General features: G+C 52.7%; 1 protein-coding gene and 1 long non-coding RNA gene across 5 annotated transcripts in view; one reads left to right on the top strand and one right to left on the bottom strand.

Annotated features, from left to right (window-relative positions):
• The window catches only part of LOC148109204 (uncharacterized), a 46508-nt gene extending 43572 nt beyond the window's left edge, over positions 1 to 2936 (bottom strand). The window contains exon 1 of the long non-coding RNA XR_015726390.1: positions 2495 to 2936. This is a non-coding gene — a long non-coding RNA (uncharacterized LOC148109204). The remainder of the gene's footprint in view (positions 1 to 2494) is intronic.
• ADORA3 (adenosine A3 receptor) overlaps positions 1 to 22214 on the top strand; it is a 29806-nt gene that overhangs the window by 6063 nt on the left and 1529 nt on the right. For 3 of the 4 annotated variants that reach the window (XM_087866168.1, XM_087866167.1, XM_045801507.2), the window contains 2 exons: positions 8350 to 8868; positions 10522 to 11641. In XM_087866168.1, the coding sequence (XP_087722294.1) occupies positions 8519 to 8868; positions 10522 to 11128 (957 nt within the window). In that variant the 5' untranslated portion in view covers positions 8350 to 8518 and the 3' untranslated portion in view covers positions 11129 to 11641. Of the gene's footprint in view, positions 1 to 5571; positions 8869 to 10521; positions 11642 to 16656; positions 16767 to 18265; positions 18614 to 20111; positions 20179 to 21051; positions 21153 to 22214 lie in introns of those variants that run through there. The other variant, XM_045801508.2, reaches the window with a different exon arrangement.

The raw sequence follows: 22214 nt of genomic DNA, 5'->3' as shown, positions 1-22214 counted from the left end.
CCGGCTGTTCAGACAGCTGTGGACCAGGGTGACCAAAGAGCCAGCAAAACAGAGCAGGGAAAGAACCCCTCCAACAGGAGACTCAGAGTATCAGCCCTGAAGAAACACAGGAACTCCCAACCATCTGGACCCCTAACCATTTCTGCAAGGAAAGAAACAGGGCTACTTCTCCAGGTCTGACCTTGAACTAGCTACTCTGGGCATCGGTTTCCTCTGGCACTCCGTCCCTCTCTAAATCCTGTGTCCTGGAACGCCCCCACTCACGGAACACAGTGACGTGGGGCAAGTCACTGGACTTCGTGAGTCCCGTGCCATCGAGTGTCAGACTGAACTGGCCAGCCAGGGTCAGAGGGGGTTCGAGGTCTTGCGGACACCTCAGTGACCAGTAAGGCGTGGATAAACTGGCTCGGTGGAGTGCGAATGAGCGGAGTAAGGCGGCGGACAGTACGTGTGTGAGTGAGTGTGTATATGTGTGTGGGTGGAGGGGGCACGCTTTAGATACGTGACAGAGATGAATGCCGTGGGGTCGCAGGTACAAATCCCGAAACCACGAAATGTGGAGATGTTAGTCTCTCCGAGGGTCCCTTTCCCGAGGCGCTCACTGGTCCCATGCTGTTTCCTATCTGAACTGGTTTGAGATTGAAGTTAGAGGCAAGAAACCATTTTTTCTGAGCAGGAGTTCTCCCCGGGTACCTCCTGATTCCGCGCTGGACGCTGAGAGGTGTGGGCAGCGCTCTTGGGGGGCGAGGAGCGGCCAGGCCCCGAGAACACCACATCGTGCACTCAGAGAGGCTTTATCGCGGGTCCCCTTGTGCCGGGTACTATTTTAGGCTCTTGGTACTTTGGGGACAAGGGGAGTGGGAGGGAGAGCTAAAGATGAATGAGGCATAATTTCTTATGGAGTTTACTAAAGGATTTACTAGCTCGTGGGAGAAGCAGTCACGTAAATAAATAACTATAAATGGGGTCATAAGTCCTCCAGGGGAGGAACGTGTCAGCTGACGTGGGCGTGGAGAGGAAGCTATTAGCTCAGTCTTCTAGTGACTTCAGTCCTTTGTGGAAGTAGGCGGGATGTACGTAAATAAGAATGAAGTCTACCTGAGGGAATCACAGCCCCATTCCTAGGGGGGTGTTTCCGATGTGGTAGTGCGTGCTGAATAACGGAGCTCCAAGCCGCGTACTGAAAGCTCTCCTCAAAGAGCTCGGTTAACCCCAAAGCACATTTTCTGTCTCATCATTTTTTTTTCTTTTGCCCAAACTGATCATCTAAAATACGATTGTGGGGGCGCCTGGGTGGCTCAGTCAGTTAAGCATCTGCCTTCGGCTTCGGTCATGATCCCAGAATCCTGGGATCGAGCCCCATGTCGGGCTCCCTGCTCAGCAGGGAGTCTGCCTCTCCCTCTCCCTCTGCCCCTCCCCCCCACTCGTGCTCTCTCTCTTGCCCCCCCCAAATAAATAAATCTTAAAAACACTAAGATTATGGACCGCTTGTTGAGGAAAAGAACCTCACCCCAAAGTCAGGGAGGGTGGGGCAAGGATCTTTGTACAACAGCCTGGAATAATCCCCTTGCAGACCTGCCTCCAAGATAAATGCTAGTGTTTCGTCTAACGTTAGTTGCACGTATTTATTGAACCTTGCCAACTTCCAAAAAGTTGGGAGGCCGCTCCCAGTAAAAGAATAGGGCATGACAGAGTCGCTTACAGCCCAGGAGCCCAGGGCTGACATGGAGCCCACAGACGCCCCTGAAAGCCCGCACAAAGCGTGGTCACTGAGATAGAACACCAGCTCCTAGCCTCTCGGCTGCCCTGGCAAAGCGAACTACACAAAGCTTCCCACAGAGCAGAGGCACAAAGCAGGCTGGTTTATCCAGAAAAGCAACCTCTTCGCTAGCACGAAACTCCTCAGTGACATTTAGCCCAAGAAACTTTCTGGAAGGAACATGACAACAGGCCGTTCTCAGTCGTGATGAAATGCTGAGACGCACTTTCTATGAGAGCTTTCTATATTTACCTTTAATAAAAAGCAGAATGGGTCAGGTTATCTGGGAAGGCATTCGGCAAGGAACTAAAGTAATACGATTTCACGCTGCTGCTGTCTGATCCCAGACCAGGGGAAGGAGCAGCGCTCGGAGAACGCAGAGGTGCCCCGGCGGCCCACCACGGGCCCCAGACCACCAGCATCTCAGCAGAGCTGAGGAGCGGACAACTGACATGGTGACACACTGCCCCCCATAGCCAGCCTGACCTGTGACACAAGACTTACCCAGCAAGGCACTGAGGAATGTCTGCCTCAAATGACAAAGTGGGTTTTGGCATAATTGATACAGAACTGTTCTCACGGGGTGCACTGGGAAGAGCCAGGGCTTTGAAGCCAAGGATAGACTTGGGTCTGGGCCCCAGCTCTGTCATTTACGGGCTGTGTTGCCAAGAGGAAGTCACTCATTTGTCACCACGCCTGTTTCCTCATCTGGGCACTGGATCGAACAACACGTACCTACAAGGCGGTTGGTGTTCTCGCACAGGCAGCGGTCACGATCGTAGATACGAAGGCCTTGCGGAGTAGGACGGGAAGACGCACACAGCAGCAGAACAGGGAAGTTACGTATCTCCTGCCCGGTTCCCAGTTCATCACGGAGTGTCGTCACATGCGTTAGGGAGAAGGTTAAAAAAACGGGGTGGGGGGCAGGCTATGGCCCCGCTGTCAACAGTTAGGATCAGCGGTTGTCCTGGCCAGACTTCATTCGTTCCTGCACCATCCGGGGTTTAGATACAGGCTGTGCAGGTCGACACCAGGATCTACAGTCGGCCCCGGAGGCCTGCCCCGCTTTGGGATTTGGGGAGACACCCGCCCGGCACGGGTGATGAGAAGGCTGGCGCTGTGTTGTGAAGACATTCAAAATGTTTTGAGAAATCACAGGCTCTGAAAGGCGAGAGGCTGGGAGGCTAGCCAGCACAGGCCAGCAAGGCTGCCCACGGAAGGGAGAGGACTGGGCCGAGACTGGCAGGTGCCGAGGGAGGGACCAGGGACGCAGGGCAGCTGAACGTCCCAGTGGGACCTCGCCTGGCAAGCCCTCTTCCCGTCTTCCCTGTTCTCCCCTGAAGTGAGGAGGCCAGCGGCGGGCTCCCGTTCCTGAGTCGCCTCTGGCCTGGAGCAAACCCTTCCAACCTCTGGGCCTCAGTTTCTTCTGCGGTGAGCCGAGATGAGTAATATCGGCCTCACGGGGTGGTTTTGTTAATTGAGTGAAGTGGAGCGTGTGAGCGGCTTCACACACACTAAAGAAAAACCCAGATACTGTTTTTATTGGAATACTCGCAAGTCTGAAAGTAGAAGCATCTTCTCAACCTTCTTGAGTCAAGAGGACTGAATTCAGTGCTGCCCAGAAATACGCCGTGGCATCGGCTTGAGCTTGGGCAGCTGGCAATCTGTCCTTGTCTCCCTTGCCCTCAATCCTCAGTTCCTCCATGTTCTGCACCATCTGAGGTCTCTGGCTAAACAGCGCCAGAGCGGGGTGCCACCAAGTAAGTGCTCCCGGCTTCTCTTTTTTTCTCAGCCTGCGTCCTGAGCGGCTGTGGGAATGTGCTGCCACCTGGTGGTCACCGCTGAGCATAGCGCCCCAGCAGAGACTCGGAAATAAGCCGAAGCTCGTGCCCAGAAGCCTTTGCCCTGCCAACTCTTGTAGTTTGAACATCTCCTTGCTTTCTGGGTGCCTACAACCTGGAAAAAATTTAGAGTTAGCTGAACCCTTCTCTGGACTCTCCATTAGGGCCTGGAGGCCTTCTGACACACGTGGTGTCAGTGGGGGTCCGGAGGGTGGGGCGTTTAACCCAGGAGTTCCCCTTTGCTGAGCAGGATTTCCTGTTGCTCCGAGTGAAGGAACCTTGAACTCTCCCTTCCCCCTTGCCCTGGCTCAGAGTGCGTCTCCTGAACTCCGGCTGGAGGCCTCAGGCGTCCCTAGCTCCTTGGCCGAACCCATGTGGCCCAAGTCAGTGGGCCCTCGTAGGAGGCCGCCTGGGGACAGTGGCTCCAGCTCAGCCCCTGGAGGGAGGCTTCCGGAGGGCCCAGCGGCCTCCTCCTGGGCTGAGAGCAGGGAAAGGAGGGGTGCCGGGAGAGGCCACCTTCTTGGCCATCTCTCTCCTTCTAAGCCTCTGCGGCTGCCTAGCAAGCATGAAGCTCTATAAAAATATAGAGCTTTGGGGAAGTGGTGATGGGGCCAAAAGGAAGTGACCAAACTGATTTTGTGCAACTCTGCCGGCCGCTGCGCAGGCAGTGGGAGCGAGCCCCAGGCAGAAGCCACCACCTCCGGCCTGCCCAACATCCTGTCTCAGCAGCTGCCTGGACCACTTCTAAGTCTCCAAAGGCTTTTTCTCCCCCCCCCCCCCAACCCCGCCCCCCGCCCCGGGCTGCTGCTTCCATAGCATCTTGCTGCTGGTGCGGGATGGTGGCTGGGGCTTTTCAGGCTTGTCCGAGAAGCTGCAAAGGAGCCGATGAAGGGCTCTCTGGCCAGCCTGTCACCCCAAGGGAAACCCAAGGGAAAGGCGGCCTCCCTGTGGCTGAGCTGTGTCCAGGTGTGTCAGGCCCAGGACTCCAGACGCTTTCCTGGTGGATCCGCTTGACAGATCGTCCCTGATCCTTGTCTCCTCCATGGAGTCCAGGTTCTTTTAGTAAAACTGAAACAGACACAACCCTTCTTGTAGATGGGGAAATTCCTTGAGCCACGTCTCACTGATAATTTATTATTAAAAAACCCTATTTTTGGCACTCTGGTCCAATGAAAGATTTTCTTTCTGTCCCAGAGCTCCCCTTGGGGCCCCACCAAGTGGCCTGCTGGTTCTTCCTCCTCTTCGTGAATCAGAGCAGGTGCCAGACCTACAAGGTACTTGGGCTCTCTTCCCACAGTCTTGGTCACCTCTTTCTTTTCCAGGTGTGAGGTGAGAACATCCTATTGATAATATGGCAACATCCAGTCCAGGGACGCCTTGTCCTTGTGAAAGCTTCCCACGGTTGTTCACTTGCGCATTCATTTACTGAAGCCAGGAGCCCGAGTGTGAATGCCCGCTCTGCCACTTCCTAACTGTGCAACCCCGGGGCAAATGACGTCACCTTTCTAAGGCTTCGTTTGCTCCGCAGTGATTATCATATCTATTTCATCAGAGAGCGCTGAACAAGACCATGAGAGTAAAATGCTCTGCACTCGAGATGGTATAAAGCAGGTCTCAGCTAATTTATTGGTGTTCTGTGCCCAGTGCCAAGCTGATGCCCTCTGGTTCACTGAGGTGCTTTTGTAGTCATTCATTTACCAAAAACATACTTGAGCACCTGCCATCTGCCAGGCATTGTGGGGGGGCTAGAAATGAAAAGTGGAGGTCCCTATGCTTTGGGAGCTTGCAAGATAACAGGGGAGGGAAGCTTATAAACACAGCACGGGGAGGGGATGTCTGGGAAGTTTTCTTCAGGGTCCCGTTTGAGAACAGTCTTGAAGGAAAAGTGCTTGCATTCTAGGTGGATGCGGGGAGAAGGGCTTTCTGAGCCGGGTGCACAGGGGAAAGGAAGTGAAAGCGTGGTAGTGCTTGTGGTTGCAGGGGGGAGGGGGATCCAGGCACCGGGAGGCTGCAGAGGCTGGGAGACCCCAACCTCGAAGGGTCTCCTATGCCATTCCAGGGACGCTGCACTTGGTCCTGAGGGCTACACGGAGGCTGTGAGGGGACTTGCATCTGGGGATGACTTGGGGGGCTGAGGCGGTCTCTCCGTGAGAGATGAGGGAAGTTACCCCAGAGCAGCTGTGGCATGTGTGTGTGTGGGGGGGGGGGTAAGCAAGATGACCATCTGCCCTGGTCGCTCTGTCTTCTTTTCCAGGCTGCCTTCTGGTGCTCCACCTGGAGGGAACAGTTGGCTCAGGGTGCAACCCTAGGCCAAAACGCTAAGGAACTGTGGAAACGTCTCCCTCATCCCTCCAATCACCTTTCTGAACAGGGCTGGGTTGAGGCCTTCGTTGTTCATGGAAAAGAAATTTCCAAAGAATTCCCGGATGGGAAGATGGGGCTAGGTCAGGTGTCCCAAGTGTGGCCCCTGCCTCTCCTTTTCCCCCTGGATTATTCTCTCACTGGCAACCTACACCGACCACACTTATCACTGGTGCTGGGTCACAAAGCCCAGCAGTCCAGTCCTTCCCCAACGCCTCGGTCCACTTGCCATGGCCGGATCCACGTCTCAGGCTCTTTCCTGGCCTCTGCCACCTTACCCCTCACCCAGCTTCTGGCCCATAACCATGCAGGGCCCCATCCCTCTCTCTAAGTGTGGAAACTGTCCGTCATCTGACCAGCTCTCAAACACAAAGCAAAGCTGTGAGGCAGACCTGGGGCAGCCAAGCTCCCCCCCCCCCCGCCCCCCAGGAAACCACTCCATTGCTGTCCATTCACCCCAACCGGGCAACATGACTCGTCCCTACACCACACAGTATCTCTCTCACATTGGGCTGTTTGGTGCTACCCGGTGACATGGGGCTGGCGGGGAGGGTACACCAAGACTCAACGACTGCTTAAGGGAGACTTCTTTCGGTAGCACTCAGCCTCCTAGAAATGGCTCTCTGTGACTTCCTTCTCCAAAGCAGAGATAAAGAAAGCAGTTGCAGTAGAAACTTCGATGAGAAGCCACGCTGAAGGCTGGCAAAACTTCTCAAGCTCCCAGGGCGCAGGGATGCGGGCGTAGTTAACCCTGGAAAAGTCGGAGTGGTGGAGATGCTGTTGGGGACGGGCTGCCCCTTCACGTCTGGGGGTGGGGGGTTGGCCCAGGAAGAAGCGGCAAGTCTGGAAGGCATGAGCAAGGGATTCAGGCTTGGGCCAACTGGGGATGAGGTGGGGGAGCAGAGGGTGATGTGGAAGCCGCAGCCCGTGGCATCTCACCGATGCCCTGGTGAGAACGTGAACAGCACTGCTGAGAGCGTTGAACAGTAGTTTTGGCTGTACGTAGATTGGTTGAAGGCAAATCTTAGAAACCCTTCAATTCACGGTGTGGGCTCAGGTCCACACATCCCTTTCTCTAAATCAACGCTTTGGGCAGGACTGAGACACACCTGAACTCCATGGATCTTAAATAACCAATTGCATCTAAATGTCTGGTTGTCCAGAAGTTGTAGACCAGGTGAGCAACTTCCAGGAAAGCAATTTGGTTCCTCTTTTCCTGCAGGTGGGGGTGGGAGGGTATGCCACGTGACAATGTGCGCCTGTGGCCCTTGCCCTCCTTTCTGCCTGGCCAGTCATCCTGTTGTCCTGCTGTTCCTCAAAGAGGTTTGTCACCGGATGGGTTGCTGGGGTGAGGGCATGTGAGACGTTGGTGGGTGTGCAGGCCGACGAACGGAAATGTAGAGTCAGCGGATACGCTTTTGGGAGGTGCGGAATTTTTTGCCCTTGTAAGCAGGGGATCTTAGCGTGCAAAAGTGGGGTCCCAGCTGTGCCTGGCCCAGAGTCAACTGCCACTCAACTCTCAGGGTTTGCTGCTTTGCACTGTCTCAGTCTGTTCAGGCTGCTGTTAACAGAATACCAAAGACTGGGTGGCTTATAAGCCATAGAGATTCTCAGTTCTGGCGGCTGGGAAGCCCAAGTTCAAGGTGTCGGCAAATTTGGTGTCTGGCGAGAGCTGGCTCCTTGGTTCATGAATGGCAGGAGGGGTGAAGAAGCTGTGTGGGGTGTCTCTTATGAGACATGAATCCCACGCAGGATGGCTCCATCCTCATGACCCAGTCATCTCCCAAAGATCCCACCGCCTAATATTGTCACTTTGAGGCTCAGATCTCAACCTATAAATTTGGGGAGGGGGCCACAAACACACAGTCCGTACCATGCACTGAGAACCCAGAAATTCTGGCTAAGGCTGCCACCAGAATCTATTTCTTGTTCCCCTGTGGCTCCTATTTGCCTCTTTGTCCCAGGATCTTTCTGCCAAGCTAGCAGCAAGCCAGAATATTCTAGTCAGTGCTTCTATGGCTCTCTCATGCAGCGCCGCACTCCCATCCCATCCAGTCCCCGAGTGAAAGAGTTGTGAGCCTTCTCCATGCCGCTCACCCCCTCCTCTGCTCTTTCCATCTTCTTGCTGAGTGTTCCTGGTCTATGCTTCCTCTTGGCCCATCTCACTTCCTGAAACACCCCTGAAGAGGGTTGCTTATCTCGATGGAGCTCGAGTGGCCCTCTGGGGGCAGGAGGCAGAGGCCTTGAGCGTGCCTGTCTGGGGAACTAAGAGAAGCGGCACTTTCAGATTCAACCCACACAGAACTATCCTCCACGCTTCTGGGAGCCCCGGGATGTGTGGCCCACAGAGGGGCAGAAAGTGATTGCCCCCGGATGGGCTCTGTCTAGGAAAAGCGGGGGTCTCCAAGGGAGTGTCCCACCAGAGAAGAGAAGGAATGAGCCACTGTTGCTGCTGCACCTGGACCCCTAGCGAGATGCCTGGCGCGAGCTAGGCTCACTGGACCACACGGATCCTGTCAGCACGCCTTCCCTCGGGAGGCTCCTTGGGGAGAGCAAGATGGCCGTCAATAGCACTGCCCTGTTGTTGGCCAACGTGACCTACATCACCGTGGAGATTCTCATCGGGCTCTGCGCCATAGTGGGCAACGTGCTGGTCATCTGGGTGGTCAAGCTGAACCCCAGCCTGCAGACCACCACCTTCTATTTCATCGTCTCCCTGGCCCTGGCTGACATCGCCGTTGGGGTGCTGGTCATGCCTTTGGCCATCGTCATCAGCCTGGGCATCACCATCCACTTTTATAACTGCCTGTTCATGACCTGCCTGCTACTGATTTTCACTCACGCTTCCATCATGTCCCTGCTGGCCATTGCCGTGGACCGGTACCTGCGGGTCAAGCTCACGGTCAGGTAAGAGGGGGCAGGGTGGGGCAGTGGGGGCAGTGCCTGGGACGTGGGGCTTCTTCAGTGGAAACAAATCCAATCCGGCCTCTGAGCTTGGAAGAGGGCACTAAGTTTCTTTTCACCATTTGGTGTGTGAGGGGCTTAACAACGCTGAGCTGGGACTGAGGGACAGAGGAACGCTCAGTCCCTCTCCCCTGACTCGGGGGGGGGGGTGTGCTAAGGCCCCTGAGGCAGCTAAAGATGATGAAAGTTTGATGCCTTTCTTTCTTTCTTTCTTTCTTTCTTTCTTTCTTTCTTTCTTTCTTTCTTTCTTTCTTTCTTTCTTTCTTTCTATTTTTTGATTAGTGTCCCTAGCTTAATGCATCTTTAATTAATAAAAAATGTTCTTGAGTTTTAGAAATGATAGAAACCTATCAGATAAAATAAGGAGCAGACAGAGAGGAGTAGGAGGAGATAAATAAATGGACGGGTCCTGTTCTTTGCAGATGTAGGTTATTTTAAAGTTATTTTTAACTTTGCTTCCTCTTCCAAGTTGAGAAGAGGACCAAAAAAAAGTTCTCCACTGCAGAAAGTAGTAACAACCTTTTGTGTGATGATGTGAACAGAACAGACTGCCAAACAGAGACATCTCATTCCCCAGGTGTCCGGAATGGCAAACAGCTTGCACTCCCTCTCTCTCGTCTTGGGGAAGAGACGTGGGGAGGGAGCTGCAAACAAGCTTTTGATAGTAAAAAGCCCAGGCTCAAACCCAGATCTTGAGATCTGAGCTGGGGCAAGTGACTTCTGCTGCTTTGGTTCCTCGTCTTTGCACAGAAGTTAAGATACTCTGAACTTGGACTTACGTCATTTCCATTTTACCTCTGCCACTTCTAGCTCGTACGGGTTACCTGCCTGTTTCTTTTTTTTCCACCTATAAAGTGGGGACAATAATCGCCGCTTCCTCATCCATTTCCATAGTCCACTTCCAAGGTCTACACTCACTCCATGGCAGCTCTAACTACTGTTACCCTCACCGGTCACCAGCAAGGAAATGGAGATTCTTGTAAAACTAGCTTCAGTTTGTCGGGAGACGTAACTGAGATAAAGTCTCCCGAGTGCACAGTCAGCACGTAAGGAAATCAGTTTCCCTCTTGGAGTCTGTGTAGGATGTTGTCAGGAAGGATGGCGGAAGGAGGGACGGTGCCTCTCGTTGGACGAGTCGTTTGAGGTCCTGGAAACACTTCAGTGTGCCCTGCACGCCTTCACAGACCCGTGTCACTCGAACACCAAGTGTGGACGCCAGAGCAGATGGAGAAGCAGGGGCAGAGCATGGGTGGGGAGGGCGGTGCGGGAGAGGCTCAGGCTAATTCCCAGCTTGCAGCCCAGCAGCCAAAGAGACCAGGGAGAGCACGGCTGGAAACGTACTTTGAGACCATAGTGGGTAGGCGATCCCAAGAGACTTAGAAAGAAACTCTTACTTTCCATGAATCGAAGAATTCTTGGGCTGGCAATGGAGCTGTGCATGCGGCAACGTATTTCTAATCCATTCTATATCATATTTCTTTTAAAAGTCCCCCAGAGAAGTTTGCTGGAATGCCAGCTCTCTCTCCCTCCCCATCGCCCCACTCCTTCCTGTAGCGAGTCCTAAATGAACTCACCCGTTCTCTTCCGTTCGCACAGATACAGGAGGGTCACCACTCAAAGAAGAATATGGTTGGCCCTGGGCCTTTGCTGGCTGGTGTCGTTCCTGGTGGGACTGACGCCTATGTTTGGCTGGAACATGAAACTGACCTCAGAGCACCACAGAAACGTCACCTTCCTCTCCTGTCAGTTCCGCTCCGTCATGAGGATGGACTACATGGTCTACTTCAGCTTCTTCACCTGGATTTTAATCCCCCTGATTGTCATGTGCGCCATCTATCTCGACATATTCTACGTCATCCGGAACAAACTCAATCAGAACTTTCCGGGCTCCAAAGACACAGGTGCATTTTACGGCCGGGAGTTCAAGACGGCCAAGTCTCTGTTTCTGGTTCTCTTCCTGTTCGCTTTGTCCTGGCTGCCCTTGTCCATCATCAACTGTGTCACCTACTTCCACGGGGAGGTGCCTCAGATTTTTCTGTACGTGGGCATCCTGCTGTCCCATGCTAACTCCATGATGAACCCGATCGTCTATGCTTATAAAATAAAGAAGTTCAAGGAGACCTATCTCTTGATTCTCAAAACCTGTGTGGTCTGCCAGTCCTCTGATTCCCTGGACCCGAGCACGGATCAGACTTCTGAGTAGTTATCCGGGAAAGGTGACTCTTGACCGCATTGACCTTCGGATTCAGCATGAGTAAACACTTGAGGACCTATCCACCTGAGCCAGGGGCTTTCGCGTCCTTAATTCCTTCTCCTGAGGTGGGGAGCATTCGACTGGCTGCCTCCAGTTGCACCTACCCTCACGCCCGTTCCTATAATCCAGTTGTTTTCTTGTCTCTCTTCTTTGATTCAATGTTCTGGATGCCTGACGTGAGGGGAATGTTCTACTGTTACTACCGCCTGTGTTCCTCCTCCCCAAACAGGAGGGGAAGTCACGGAGTCTGAAGGATGCCTTGTTGACTTAACTGATGAAAGGTCCTAATCCCGCTGGACATGGGTGTGGTGGGGACTCAGTTCCACTCCGTTGTGGAACCAAGCAGAGAAACCGCACCAGCCGACACCGGGGGTGATGGCAGGAACAGAGTGTCGCAAAGGGGGACTGAACCTGCCGAGTTCACCTGTAACTGCATTTGAGTAAATAAAAGATGACCGCTAACCGTCGCGTAGCTCTTTGCTGAGGGTCAGGGTCACTTGGGGCTCGCAGACCCAGTTGGCTGCTCTTGGCACGCAAGCTGCTTGCCACCGGGAAGCATGCCGTGTTCACCTGTTTGATCTCTGGGCCCCTCACCCTTGCCCTAGAACACCCTGCTCCTTTCTCCTGGGCTGATCGGGGCATTTGCCAACTTGACGAGTCAATTGTTAGAGAAGGATCCAAAGAGGCAGAAAAGAGACACGGGATGGCTATTATTTCTAGAGTGCTTTCTGTGTGCTAAGCACTTTCCAGACATTATCTCTTCTGATCCTTCCAATCTCTGAGGTGGGTGCCACCATTATTGTCCTGTCCATTTTGCAGAAGGAAAACGGAGGCCCAGAGAGGTTAAGCAACTTGTCTATAGTCACACAGTTAATGAGTAGTGTAAAGCCAGGATTTACACTCAGCCCTGCCTTTTGGGAGAACCCAAGCTCCTCATCACCTATTTTCAGGCACGAAGAGGGACTCGTAACTTTTCCAAAGTCCAAACTCTCAAGTTCACCTAATGAACGATTAGCAAATGCATGGATACGTGCACGGTTTGTATGCTCGAGGGCTGCTGGATTTTCGGAGGGGGGCGGTTTGCCTTGGCTACTATCATAGCTGTCTCATTCATCTGGACACCAGGCGAACAGAGTCCCAGTCACATCCTTCCAGCATTGGTGTGGCTGTGGAGATTCAAGGCGACATCTCTGGTTTGGTCTATCCAGATTTGCGCTGTGGCCCCTCTCCCAACAATGAATATATGACCCTGATGAGAGCAGCAAGCTGGGGATTTCAATTAAACCACTTCAAGAGGATAAGTGTAATTGAGATTTTTTTTTTAAATTAATTCTTAGGTGGTTCTGAAAGTTTATCTTGACTGCAATCTTTGGCCAGAGCCCGATAACCATATTTATCTAGTTCGCATTTCATTTCTGTAAAGGTCTTCACTTCTCCCCCGTCACCCCAGGAAGAATGAATACTGTCTGGGAAGTCTAAAGACTTACGTCTTCTTTGCTCCTAATGCCAAATTGAGTTGGTCGCCGACCCACGCACTTCCCAGCACCGCTCACAATCGTGTCTTAAAGGCGAGTGACTAGGACCTGTTTCCATTGTCCCTGGAAGTGTGGGAGGTTACCTTCGTCTCATCAGCCTCCCCTTCAACATTTGGAGATCTTTGTTCCCTAAAAATCCAAGCGCCGCCCCCAAAACCACAATTTTTTTCCCTTAATGGCACCTTCTTGTTTGATTTAAGGCTCCCTCCCCTGACCCCGCCAAATTAATTTTTGTGCTTAGTTAGAATGCCCTTCAGAACGATGCCCTGGGTTTGCTGGGGGGCTTCCGGTGGCCGTGGTGCCTGCTTCTGCCCACAAGCCATCTTTGCCCTGTTGGATCCTTGAGGGAAGTGCTGGTTAGTTTTCGCTTCCAAACAGAGGCACTTGACAGTTTACAATCTCTAGCAGTTGCTGTAGCAACACTTAGCACCTGCTCTTTGGGGAAACTTGCCTTAAAGGGACCACTTCCCTCAGAACAAAGCAGCAGTCTGTCCTGTGTCATTTGGTGTCATAAGGTGAACTGTGGTCTCTGATTGCAGAAAAAACTCCCCCCCCTTTTCTTTTTTCCTCCTATTCTCCCCCTTCTCTCACTCTTTCTTTCTGAGGGCCACTGCTTAGCAAACCCACTGGGGGTTTGCAGGGAGTTGTATTGTTTTTTGGGTTTTTAAAAAAATGTTTTGTTTCGGTTAAATGGGAACATCCTGAGCCAAGATGTCCCACCAGCCCCGAAAGAGCCCTTAAAGTGAGAATGCCTTTCGGAGTCAACTCAAGAAAGCTGAATTAAGGTAGATGTTGAGTAGCTGGCTTTATATACCCATTTTTTTTAAAATCAAGTCAACTGTGGGTAAATGAAGACCAAGTGAGGCCCAGCAAAGGCTACCCCCAAGTTTGCGATAGAAAGAGAGAGTCCGTCAGGGCCCCTCGCATTCTGGCAGAGACTCCAAGGCAGGCAGCGGAGGGGGCCAGCGCTCTGGTGGCCACAGGGGGGCTTCGCTGGGCGCTGGTGGGAGGCTGGTGGCTGGGGGGCTGGGGGAAGCTGTGGGCGGGCTCATACAAATGGGTCATCCTGCGTGATTGGTTAGGAGAGCTCTTCGGCTTTCTCTGGTTGGCCCCAAGATGGAAGCGGGACCAATATTTGGGAAGCTGTCAGTTATTACCAGCTACTTGGGTTGATTGTCACAGGGATTATCATTTGGTGTTCCAGACCTTGGCTGGAGATCATGGTCTGATTCCCTAAAAATCTGACTGCTAGCAGGCTGGCTTCCCTGGCCAGTTACTATAGATAAGACGCTGGTTTCCTGGGCCAGAAATTCTGTCCAGAGGTCTATTTTTATAGGTGGTCTGGCCATTGTCCATGGGTACATTCAGTTTTTTACAACCACAGGCACATTTTCTAGAGACATTCTGCCCTTAGAGGCCATAGTGGGTATGGTGGGAATGGGAAAGGAGCTGCCCGTGGCCCTGACCGCTCGGATGACATAGCGTATGTCACATCCCATTGTGACGTCTAACATCTCCAAGCTTTCGCCGTGTTGTTACTGCTGTAGAAGGATGAGTAGTATCATGGAAGACTTAGCATCAGGTCATCGTGGCTGGACTAGCTGTTGTGAACACCGGCAACTTCCTAAAACCGAACCTCGTCATACCTGAGTGTCGTTTTGTTTTTTGTTTTCTACTATTTATGATGGAGAACTTCAGGCACACAAAAGTGAAGAGGCAAGAATAATGACCCCTCGGGTATCTGTTCTGCTGCTTTAGTGATGATCAACTTACAGCCAATGTTGTTCCATTTATGTCCCTTCCCACCTGCCCCACCCTGATTTGTCTTGAAATTTTGGACATCAAATTATTTCGTGTGCAAACATTTCGGTTTTTCTTTATGAAAGGTACTTTTTAAATGATAGATTGGCTTATTGTCATTACTCACTCATCTTCTTAAGTTATACATCGAAGGAGTGAAAATTAATTCCTCCCTGACAAGGCAGCGACAGAACAAAGAGCACCAAGAAATACTCAGAAGGCTGGTAGACACGTGGTTCATACTTTGTAACTCTGGGCCTCTCATTTGCTTTAGAATGTTACCTCTTCATGGCTTGGGCACTTTACTGATATCTGCGCCCAGTGCATTTCCCCCCTTCGGTTGCTGCTTCTTTGGTTTCATGGCGCTATCTCTGAGCCATCCCAAGTGTCCATTTGGCTGTAGCTTTCTCAGAGAGAAGGACTGATTTTTAAAAATAACAACCACAATATCCATCTGAATTATCAATTGCTATGTACTTTTTATTGATTTTTCTTTTTTTTTAAAGATTTTATTTATTTACTTTTTTATCTGAGAGAGAGCAAGTGAGGAGAGGGAGAGGGACAAGTAGACTTTGCACCAAGTATGGAGTCCCAGCACTCTGAGACCATGACCCCAGCCGAAATCAAGAGCCAGGTGCCCCACCAACTGAGCCACCCAGGCGCCCCCATTTTTATTGATTTTCTTGATCACACAGGCCAGCCCTGATTCAGTTTAGGAGGGAACTGCCCAACGGCATGAGTGCCAAGAGCCATCTTTGAAGCTGGTTATTTTTACTTATTTTATAATTAAAAAAAAAAAAAGAACTCATAATTCCACCAGTCTTTAAAAAAAGATTTTATTTATTTATTTTAGAGAGAGCAAGAGTAGGAGCAGAGGGTGGGGAGGGGGGGGGAAAGAATCTCAAGCAGACTCTGCCCTGAGTGTGGAGCCCAACTCGGGGCTCGATCTCATGACCCTGAGATCACACATGACCTGAGCTGAAACCAAGAGTCGGATGCTCAACCGACTGAGCCATCCAGACGCCCCTTAGAGACTGGTTCTCGACAATGTCATTATCATATCTGGAAAAAAAGTAATAATTTCTTAACATCATCAACTATCTAGCCACTGTCTAGACCTTCAGTCAGGATCCAAATATGTTCCATGTATTGCAATTTGTCGTTATTTCTCCTAAGTTCTTTTTAATCAATAGATTCCTCCTTCCTGCCTTCCCCCTCTTTTTTCCCCCCCATCTTGCGGTTTATTTGTTGAACTCACAGAGGTTTGATGAGGAGTCAATGAAGCAATGTAGGTAACATGCTTACTACCGCGCAGGTAAAACGGGCACGTGCAGGAGGCGCACCGCTGGCCCGCGTGCTGACCGCGCGGGAAAGAGGGAGAGGCCCCCTCCCCCACGAGAGGATGGTGCTGAACAGCCTGGACCCTCAACCACGCGTGGCTCTCGATGGGAAGGGCTAGCTCTGGGGGGTGATGAGTAGTGATCAGCCAAAATTCACCTGAGGGGTGGTTCTGTAATTCAAACTTTCAAAATCGGTGGTCAAGCCAGGAGTCCCGATAGGAACCAAGAGAAGCTTCTCTCGCTACGTGGACAGATGTCCTTAATTTGTCCCAGCTCTGCCCGGGGAAGCTCTCAAGAGGTCTGGATGCGGCAGCCCTGGCTCTTGACATCCAAACACCCACCTGCTCCTAACAGCTTCACGCTTCGCCCCCGACCCCATTCCCTGGGGGAAGCTTCGGTGTCTACTTGGGAGTTGGGGAAGTCAGCACTCTCACCTGGTCCATTGGCAGGACAGGCACAGTTGCACCCCTGGCTGTGTGCCAGCACGGGTGTATGTGCCTGTGCTCTTCTGAGTGGGTACAAGGCTCTGTTGTACCAGGGTGCATTTATCAAGGAGGGGAATCTCCACTGCTGTTTTGGGGGTGCCAGGAAGCCCACAATTTTTTCAGTTGTCTATATTGTTATCAAATAAGTTTATTTCCACAAATGGCATCCCTCGGATGAGGTACGCTTGTGCAGTGCACAACCTGGATAGCTATACCTAGAAGCACTGCTTGGATTGACTGGTTGTTTCCTTTGCCCTGGTCTCTTCAAACAGGATAAAGCCAACTGGAGCTCAAACATCTTGGTTCCCCTTAAACAGATCCGGGATTCCTGAGACCCCTGGGCATGGCTTGTCATTGCAGTTGAAGGTTGCTCACTGCCATCCAGTCATGGGGTTCTTCATTCTGCTCTTCCTGACTGTCTTTTCAGGTAAGATATAGGGAAGGAACATTTCCAGCCTCCAAACTTCCCAAACACCCTGCATTTCCTTGCATTTCCTTCTCCTGTCCTACTAGGAATGCCGGCTCAGTTGCTCGAACCACTCACTGCAGGAGTGGGATAGGGAAATAAAAGGAGGAGACAAAAGATCCTGTTCAAATTCATCCTTGTTCTTAGGTCTGGTAAGAGGGTAGTGAGGGGAGAAAAAAAAATTTGAAAAGAGGGTTGCGAGGAATTTGAAAGCCTCAGCTAAAATGTGGGCTCTGTACTCTCTCAGCGTAAGTTCCCCTTCCCTCCCCCTTCCCTCCCCCAAAGGGTTTGTGCAGATGGATAGGGCCAGAACTTTCTGCTGTCTGCCTGTGCCTGAGCCCAGAGTGAGACCCCAGGGGACTGGCCTGGTGACCTTGCCGGCTGCTGTGCCTCTCCCTGGGTCAGCGCCAGGCCTGTAGACCGAGCATCACCCCATCTTCCTTGTGGGGCTGATCGGAGAACAAAATATGAAGTCATATCCATTCATATGAGGCAGCATCTGCGGGGACTTAGCCCACCTCTGGAAGGCTGACACAGTGGGGCCCCTGCTGCCCCCTCTCTGCGATTTGTCCAGATACTTCCTCAGCCACAGTCAAGGGGGACATGGTGTGCACGACTTCCTCACTACGCAATTTCCTGAGATGGTGGAGCTGCCCCTTCAGGCCTTGTACAGAGGAGACGGAAGGTTCTTAGCTTCTAAGAGCAGAACCTGACTCCCTTTGTTCTCAGCCCTGTGCAGCCAGCAGAAGCGTCCGAACCGTCTCACTTTTTGAGGGCGCCTCAGTGGCTCAGGGGGGCTAGGGGCAGAGGCTCTGCTCGCAGTAAGCCTCGGGCTCTTCAAGCCCCGCCAGGTAGTGGTGAAAGGCCGCCTGTCTTGGCGCGGAGGGGGTTCGTCAGGCCAGGGCACGAGCCTGGGCCGGGCTTGCGGTAGTAGCGGGTGAGGCCTGCTGGGACCCACACCACAGACTGGCTGGCTTGAACGACAGAGACTTCCCTCTTCGCATTTCCCGAGGCTGCAAGTCCAAGATCAAGGAGTGAGTGGGTTTGGTTTCTGCCGAGGCCTCTCTCCTTGGCCTTTTGGCTGTGTCCTCACACGACGGTCCCTCCGCCTGTCGTCTGTATCCTAAGCTCCTTTTTCATACGGACACCAGTCAGGGGGCATTCGGACCCTTTCTAATGACCCCATTATAGCTTGATTACCTCTTTAAAGGCTCGGTCCCCAAATACAGTCACATTCTGAGCTACTGGAGGCTAACACCTCAACAAATGTGGCCCCTTAATAGTCGCTCACCCCAAACAGGCAAAATAAAAAAATCAGATTCTTGTGCTTTCACTGATTTTTCTCCAGGATGGCAGGAGCTGGGACACATTTAAAGAAACAAGGGCACGCGTGTGTGTGTGTGTGTGTGTGTATGTGTGTGTGAGTACACGCGCGCACGTGCCCATGTGTGTGTTCACAGATGCCATGGTTGTGGACGAGAAGGTCAAGGCAAGCTCTGCGTTGGCCACGGCTTCCGCCACCTGCAGCTACAGCGCCCACTGCAAGGACCACCCCAAATACTGGTGCCGGGGCTACTTCCGGGACTACTGCACCGTCATTGCCGTCATGCCCAACAGCACCGACCGCGTGGCCCTGAGGGACACGGGAAGCCAGCTCATCGTCACCGTGTCCTGCCTGACCAAGGAGGACGCGGGCTGGTACTGGTGCGGCGTCCGGCGGGCCTTTGCCAGGGACGACATGGATTCCACAGAGTTGGTTGTGACTGACCACAGAGGAGCCCTCGCTCGTGATTTTTGGTCTGGGAGAGGTAAGGAGCCTGTCAGCGGTCCAGTCAGGGGCGACCCACAGTGGCATGTGTTCGTGGGTGTGGCAAAGGCTCACTGAGGCCCGGGAGCACCAAGTCAGGCTCCCCCTAGGTTCTTTGGGGTAACCTGGTCTCTCCTTCCCTCCAAAGTTGGGTGGTTGCTGATGAACTTGGAATTCGGGGAAGAGGAGGGCGTGCGGGCTCCAGGGTACTCCTGGAACCTTCCTTCCCTCACAGCAGTCTGGCTCATGGGGTTTGGGAGAGGCTTGTGGCAGGGAACAGTTGGGGGGTTTTTGTGTCGCCGGCCAGGAAAGGCTCTGAGGTTGTTGCTACCCGACTCCAGCCTTGTAGGTCTAGAATCTTGAAGATGCATGTCTCGAGAGGTGAGGGAGGCTATAAAAGTGATCCAGGAGGCTCTAAAAAAAGGCCCATGTGCAAGAAAATGAGCACACTCGGAAACTGGGACGAAGATCGTGGCCAAACGGGTCAGGAGTGCAGTTTACACCCAGATGCTGCTGGGCGGGTGTAGGTTAGACGGGAGCCTGCAGGGGGAGGTCTGGCTAAGCCGGTCAACTGCTCCTTTGGGCCAGGGCTGAGTTCTCCAGATGCTCACCGGAAGTCTTCTGTCAAATGCCCCAAACCTCATTTTATGTCAGAAAGCCTCTGTCTCAGGCAAAGGGCTCACGGAAAGCGCTAGCCTTTCTCTTTTTTTCCCTCTGTGGTTTCTCGGTTGTTTCCATTTCTAGAAGGGGTGTCTTTCTATCATAATCCAGAGCACAACGCTGGTAGGAAAACAAACCGAGAACTTAAGGGAAGCTGCAAGAAGCCTCCCGGGGCTGGAAAAAGAGCCTTACTCACACTTGAGCAACTAGTAACTTGATTAGCAGGCGTCTTATTGAACGGGTGACATCCTCACACCTGGCGTGTTTCTACTGTATCGTTTTAGGCTTGGGATGAAAGAGGTCCCACCTGAATGTGCTCCTTGTGTAAGGCCCCCCCCCCAATAGATGCGCCAGAGAAGGCAATGTGGGTGGCCATGGCGGAGCGTCTCCCACTGGGTTTCCGTGGCTGTCAGGAGCACAGTGTGGCAGTGATGTCACCTATTGGCTCGTTCCTTAAGGATTGGACTAGCCCTCCAGTGCCTCTGGTGTCCCCTCCCATAACCTTCAGCCTGGGACTCTCTAACCATGGGCCACTCCTGGTCCCCACAGGGCTTTTGTGCAAGCCTGCCTCCAGGTGCATGGACCCCAGTGACAGCGGGTATGGCTTGGCCAGCAGAGTGTGGGCTGGATTTCAGCCCCGACTTGTTCCCTCCGCCTCCTGCCCTGTGCAGGGCACGCTTATGCGCTGCGCCTGCTGCCTCGGCTTGGCCCAGCCTTTGTTCGGAACACTCATTCTCTGAGGGTTGAGGGAATGACAGCCAGACACGCAGAGACGCAGAAGGCAAGGGCAGGCCTGGGGACAGGCTCACTGGACCCTCAGCAAATCCTTTCTGATGCAGACCTCTCAGGCAACGAGACCAGAAGCTGCAGGGCTTCCAGAGTGGTCCACAAGGCCGATCGTTCCAGGTGAGGGCCAGCCGGCTTTGGGGGGGTGAGGCGGGCAAGGGTGACACTGTGTGGCAATTGATTTGCACCTGCCGCTTTTCAGTGGCATGTTGCTGCTTCTCCGCCTCGACTTCGGATCTTCAATGTGACCATGTGGTTTCTCTCAGAAGAATATAGTTGAGGACTCTTGGATGCATGAAGCAAAAGTGCCCTCTCATTATTTTAATTAAAAAGGAAGATCACAGGGTGCCTGGGTTGCTCCGTCGGTTAAGTGTCTGCCTTTGGCTCAGGTCATGATCCTGGGGTCCTGCTCAGTGTGGAGCTTGCTTCTCCCTCTCCTGCTCCCCCTGCTTGTGCTCTCTCGCTCTCTCTCTGTCAAGTAAATAAATAAAATCTTTTAAAAAATAAAAATCAAATCAAAAGGAAGATCCGGCTTAAGGAGCGAGCAGAGTCTCACACGTGAAGGGTGGGGCATGGCATCCTCAGAAACGGTCCGGTGTATCTTTGGGACTTCTCAGTCTCTGATCTGCTGCTCTCATGTGTGTTTGCTGCCTCTCTCTCTGCACTGCCCTTTTCTGTTGCATTTTGGCCACTTCTAGCTCCTGAGCTTGTGTCTGCTGTGTTCAAGAGACCAGCCACTCTGGGCACTGGACCTTGCTACTCCGAGTTTGTGTTAGTCTCTGAGGAAGGGGCTCGGCCCCGCTTGGTCTGCCCACCTGCCCAGGTCCAATCAGGCTGGGGCTGGGGGACAGGAGCACTCTGAAGGGGCGCGGTGGCCACGAGCTACTGGGACTGGCTGGGGGCGGGGGGTGGGGCGGATCCCAGGAAAGGGAATCCTGAGCAGAGAACCAAATTCGAGTGACATGAAGTCCGTCTGTCTGTGACTCCTTCCAGGGTGTCCATTCTCGTCATCTGCATACTCATCACAGGTTTGGGGATCATCTCCATAATCAGTCATTTGTCCAAAAGAAGGAGAAGTCAAAGGCACAGAAGGTGTAAGTTGCCACTGGGGGGTGGGGATTAAGGAGAATGAAAGGGCCAAGGAGTAGCTTTCAAATGAGTGACGGTGACCCTCGTCTTGTTGCCTGGACCCATGGAGGCCAAAGCAGCCAGCCCATGGGCTGGGGGAGTTTCTGCTTCATGGTGACCAAGGCCCCATGAGAGGTGACAGAGAGGGCATGGTGGCCTTGGTAAGTGGGAGTGTGTGTAGACTAGGGAGGAGGGAGGCCTTGGGACAACCACACCGCAGGTCCCCGTGTGTGGAGGGCCACTTGCCTCCCCAGCACACAAACTTTGGAGGTAAACTTACTCTTAGCTTGAAACTTTTTATTCACCTGGAGGGACTGTCAAAGGACCTCTGGGGCCCCTGGGAGGGCAGACATAGAAAAGTTTCCTTGAGAAGGGACAGGAGTGGAAGAGGACAGGCCCACGGGCCTCACCCCTGGTCTTCAGCCACCGGAGGAAGGCCCTTACGCTTTGTGCTTTCTTCTGCCCTTGGGTGATTACAGGTAAAATCTTCGCTAGAAGCCAGAAAACCAGTCAAGCTTCTTCTATGATCCCCATACATCTGGTAAGGTCTCTCCTTGGCTCTTCCTGGGCCCTGGGCCCCACAGTTACCTGATCTTTAGGGATCCCCCTTTCTACATAGAGACTAGGAAGTTTGTTCAGCAGGGTCTATGTGGATCTGCCCACCTCTCCTTTTTCTCTCTCTCTCTTTTTAATTTTTGTTCAGCTTTCCTTTGGGGCAGCATCAGAGAAACCAAAATCCTCAAGACCACCATGTGGTGGTTCTGCTAACCTCTCAAGAGGACACGAGGTAGAAGGAGCACCACATACAAGCGCCTGTTTGGCCACTAGGGCTTTTTATTTTTTTTCTTTTTATGCTCAGTAGCCGCAGAAGTCCATTGGGCAACAGGGACACTGTAGACATAGTTAAGAGCAGACTCCCACTGCCTCTGGGTCTGGAAGTGCAGAGGAACAACATTTCAGAGAATGAGAGAAAACACACACACACATACACACACACCCCTGGCTGCACCTGCTACTGAAACACAGGG

The sequence above is a fragment of the Ursus americanus genome, chromosome 12, assembly GCF_024610735.1.
Source record: "Ursus americanus isolate L20-20 chromosome 12, mUrsAme1.1.p, whole genome shotgun sequence".
Classification (NCBI taxonomy): Eukaryota; Metazoa; Chordata; class Mammalia; order Carnivora; family Ursidae; genus Ursus; species Ursus americanus.
Note: the sequence above shows the minus strand (reverse complement) of the source record. Positions and strands in the feature narration are given on the sequence as shown.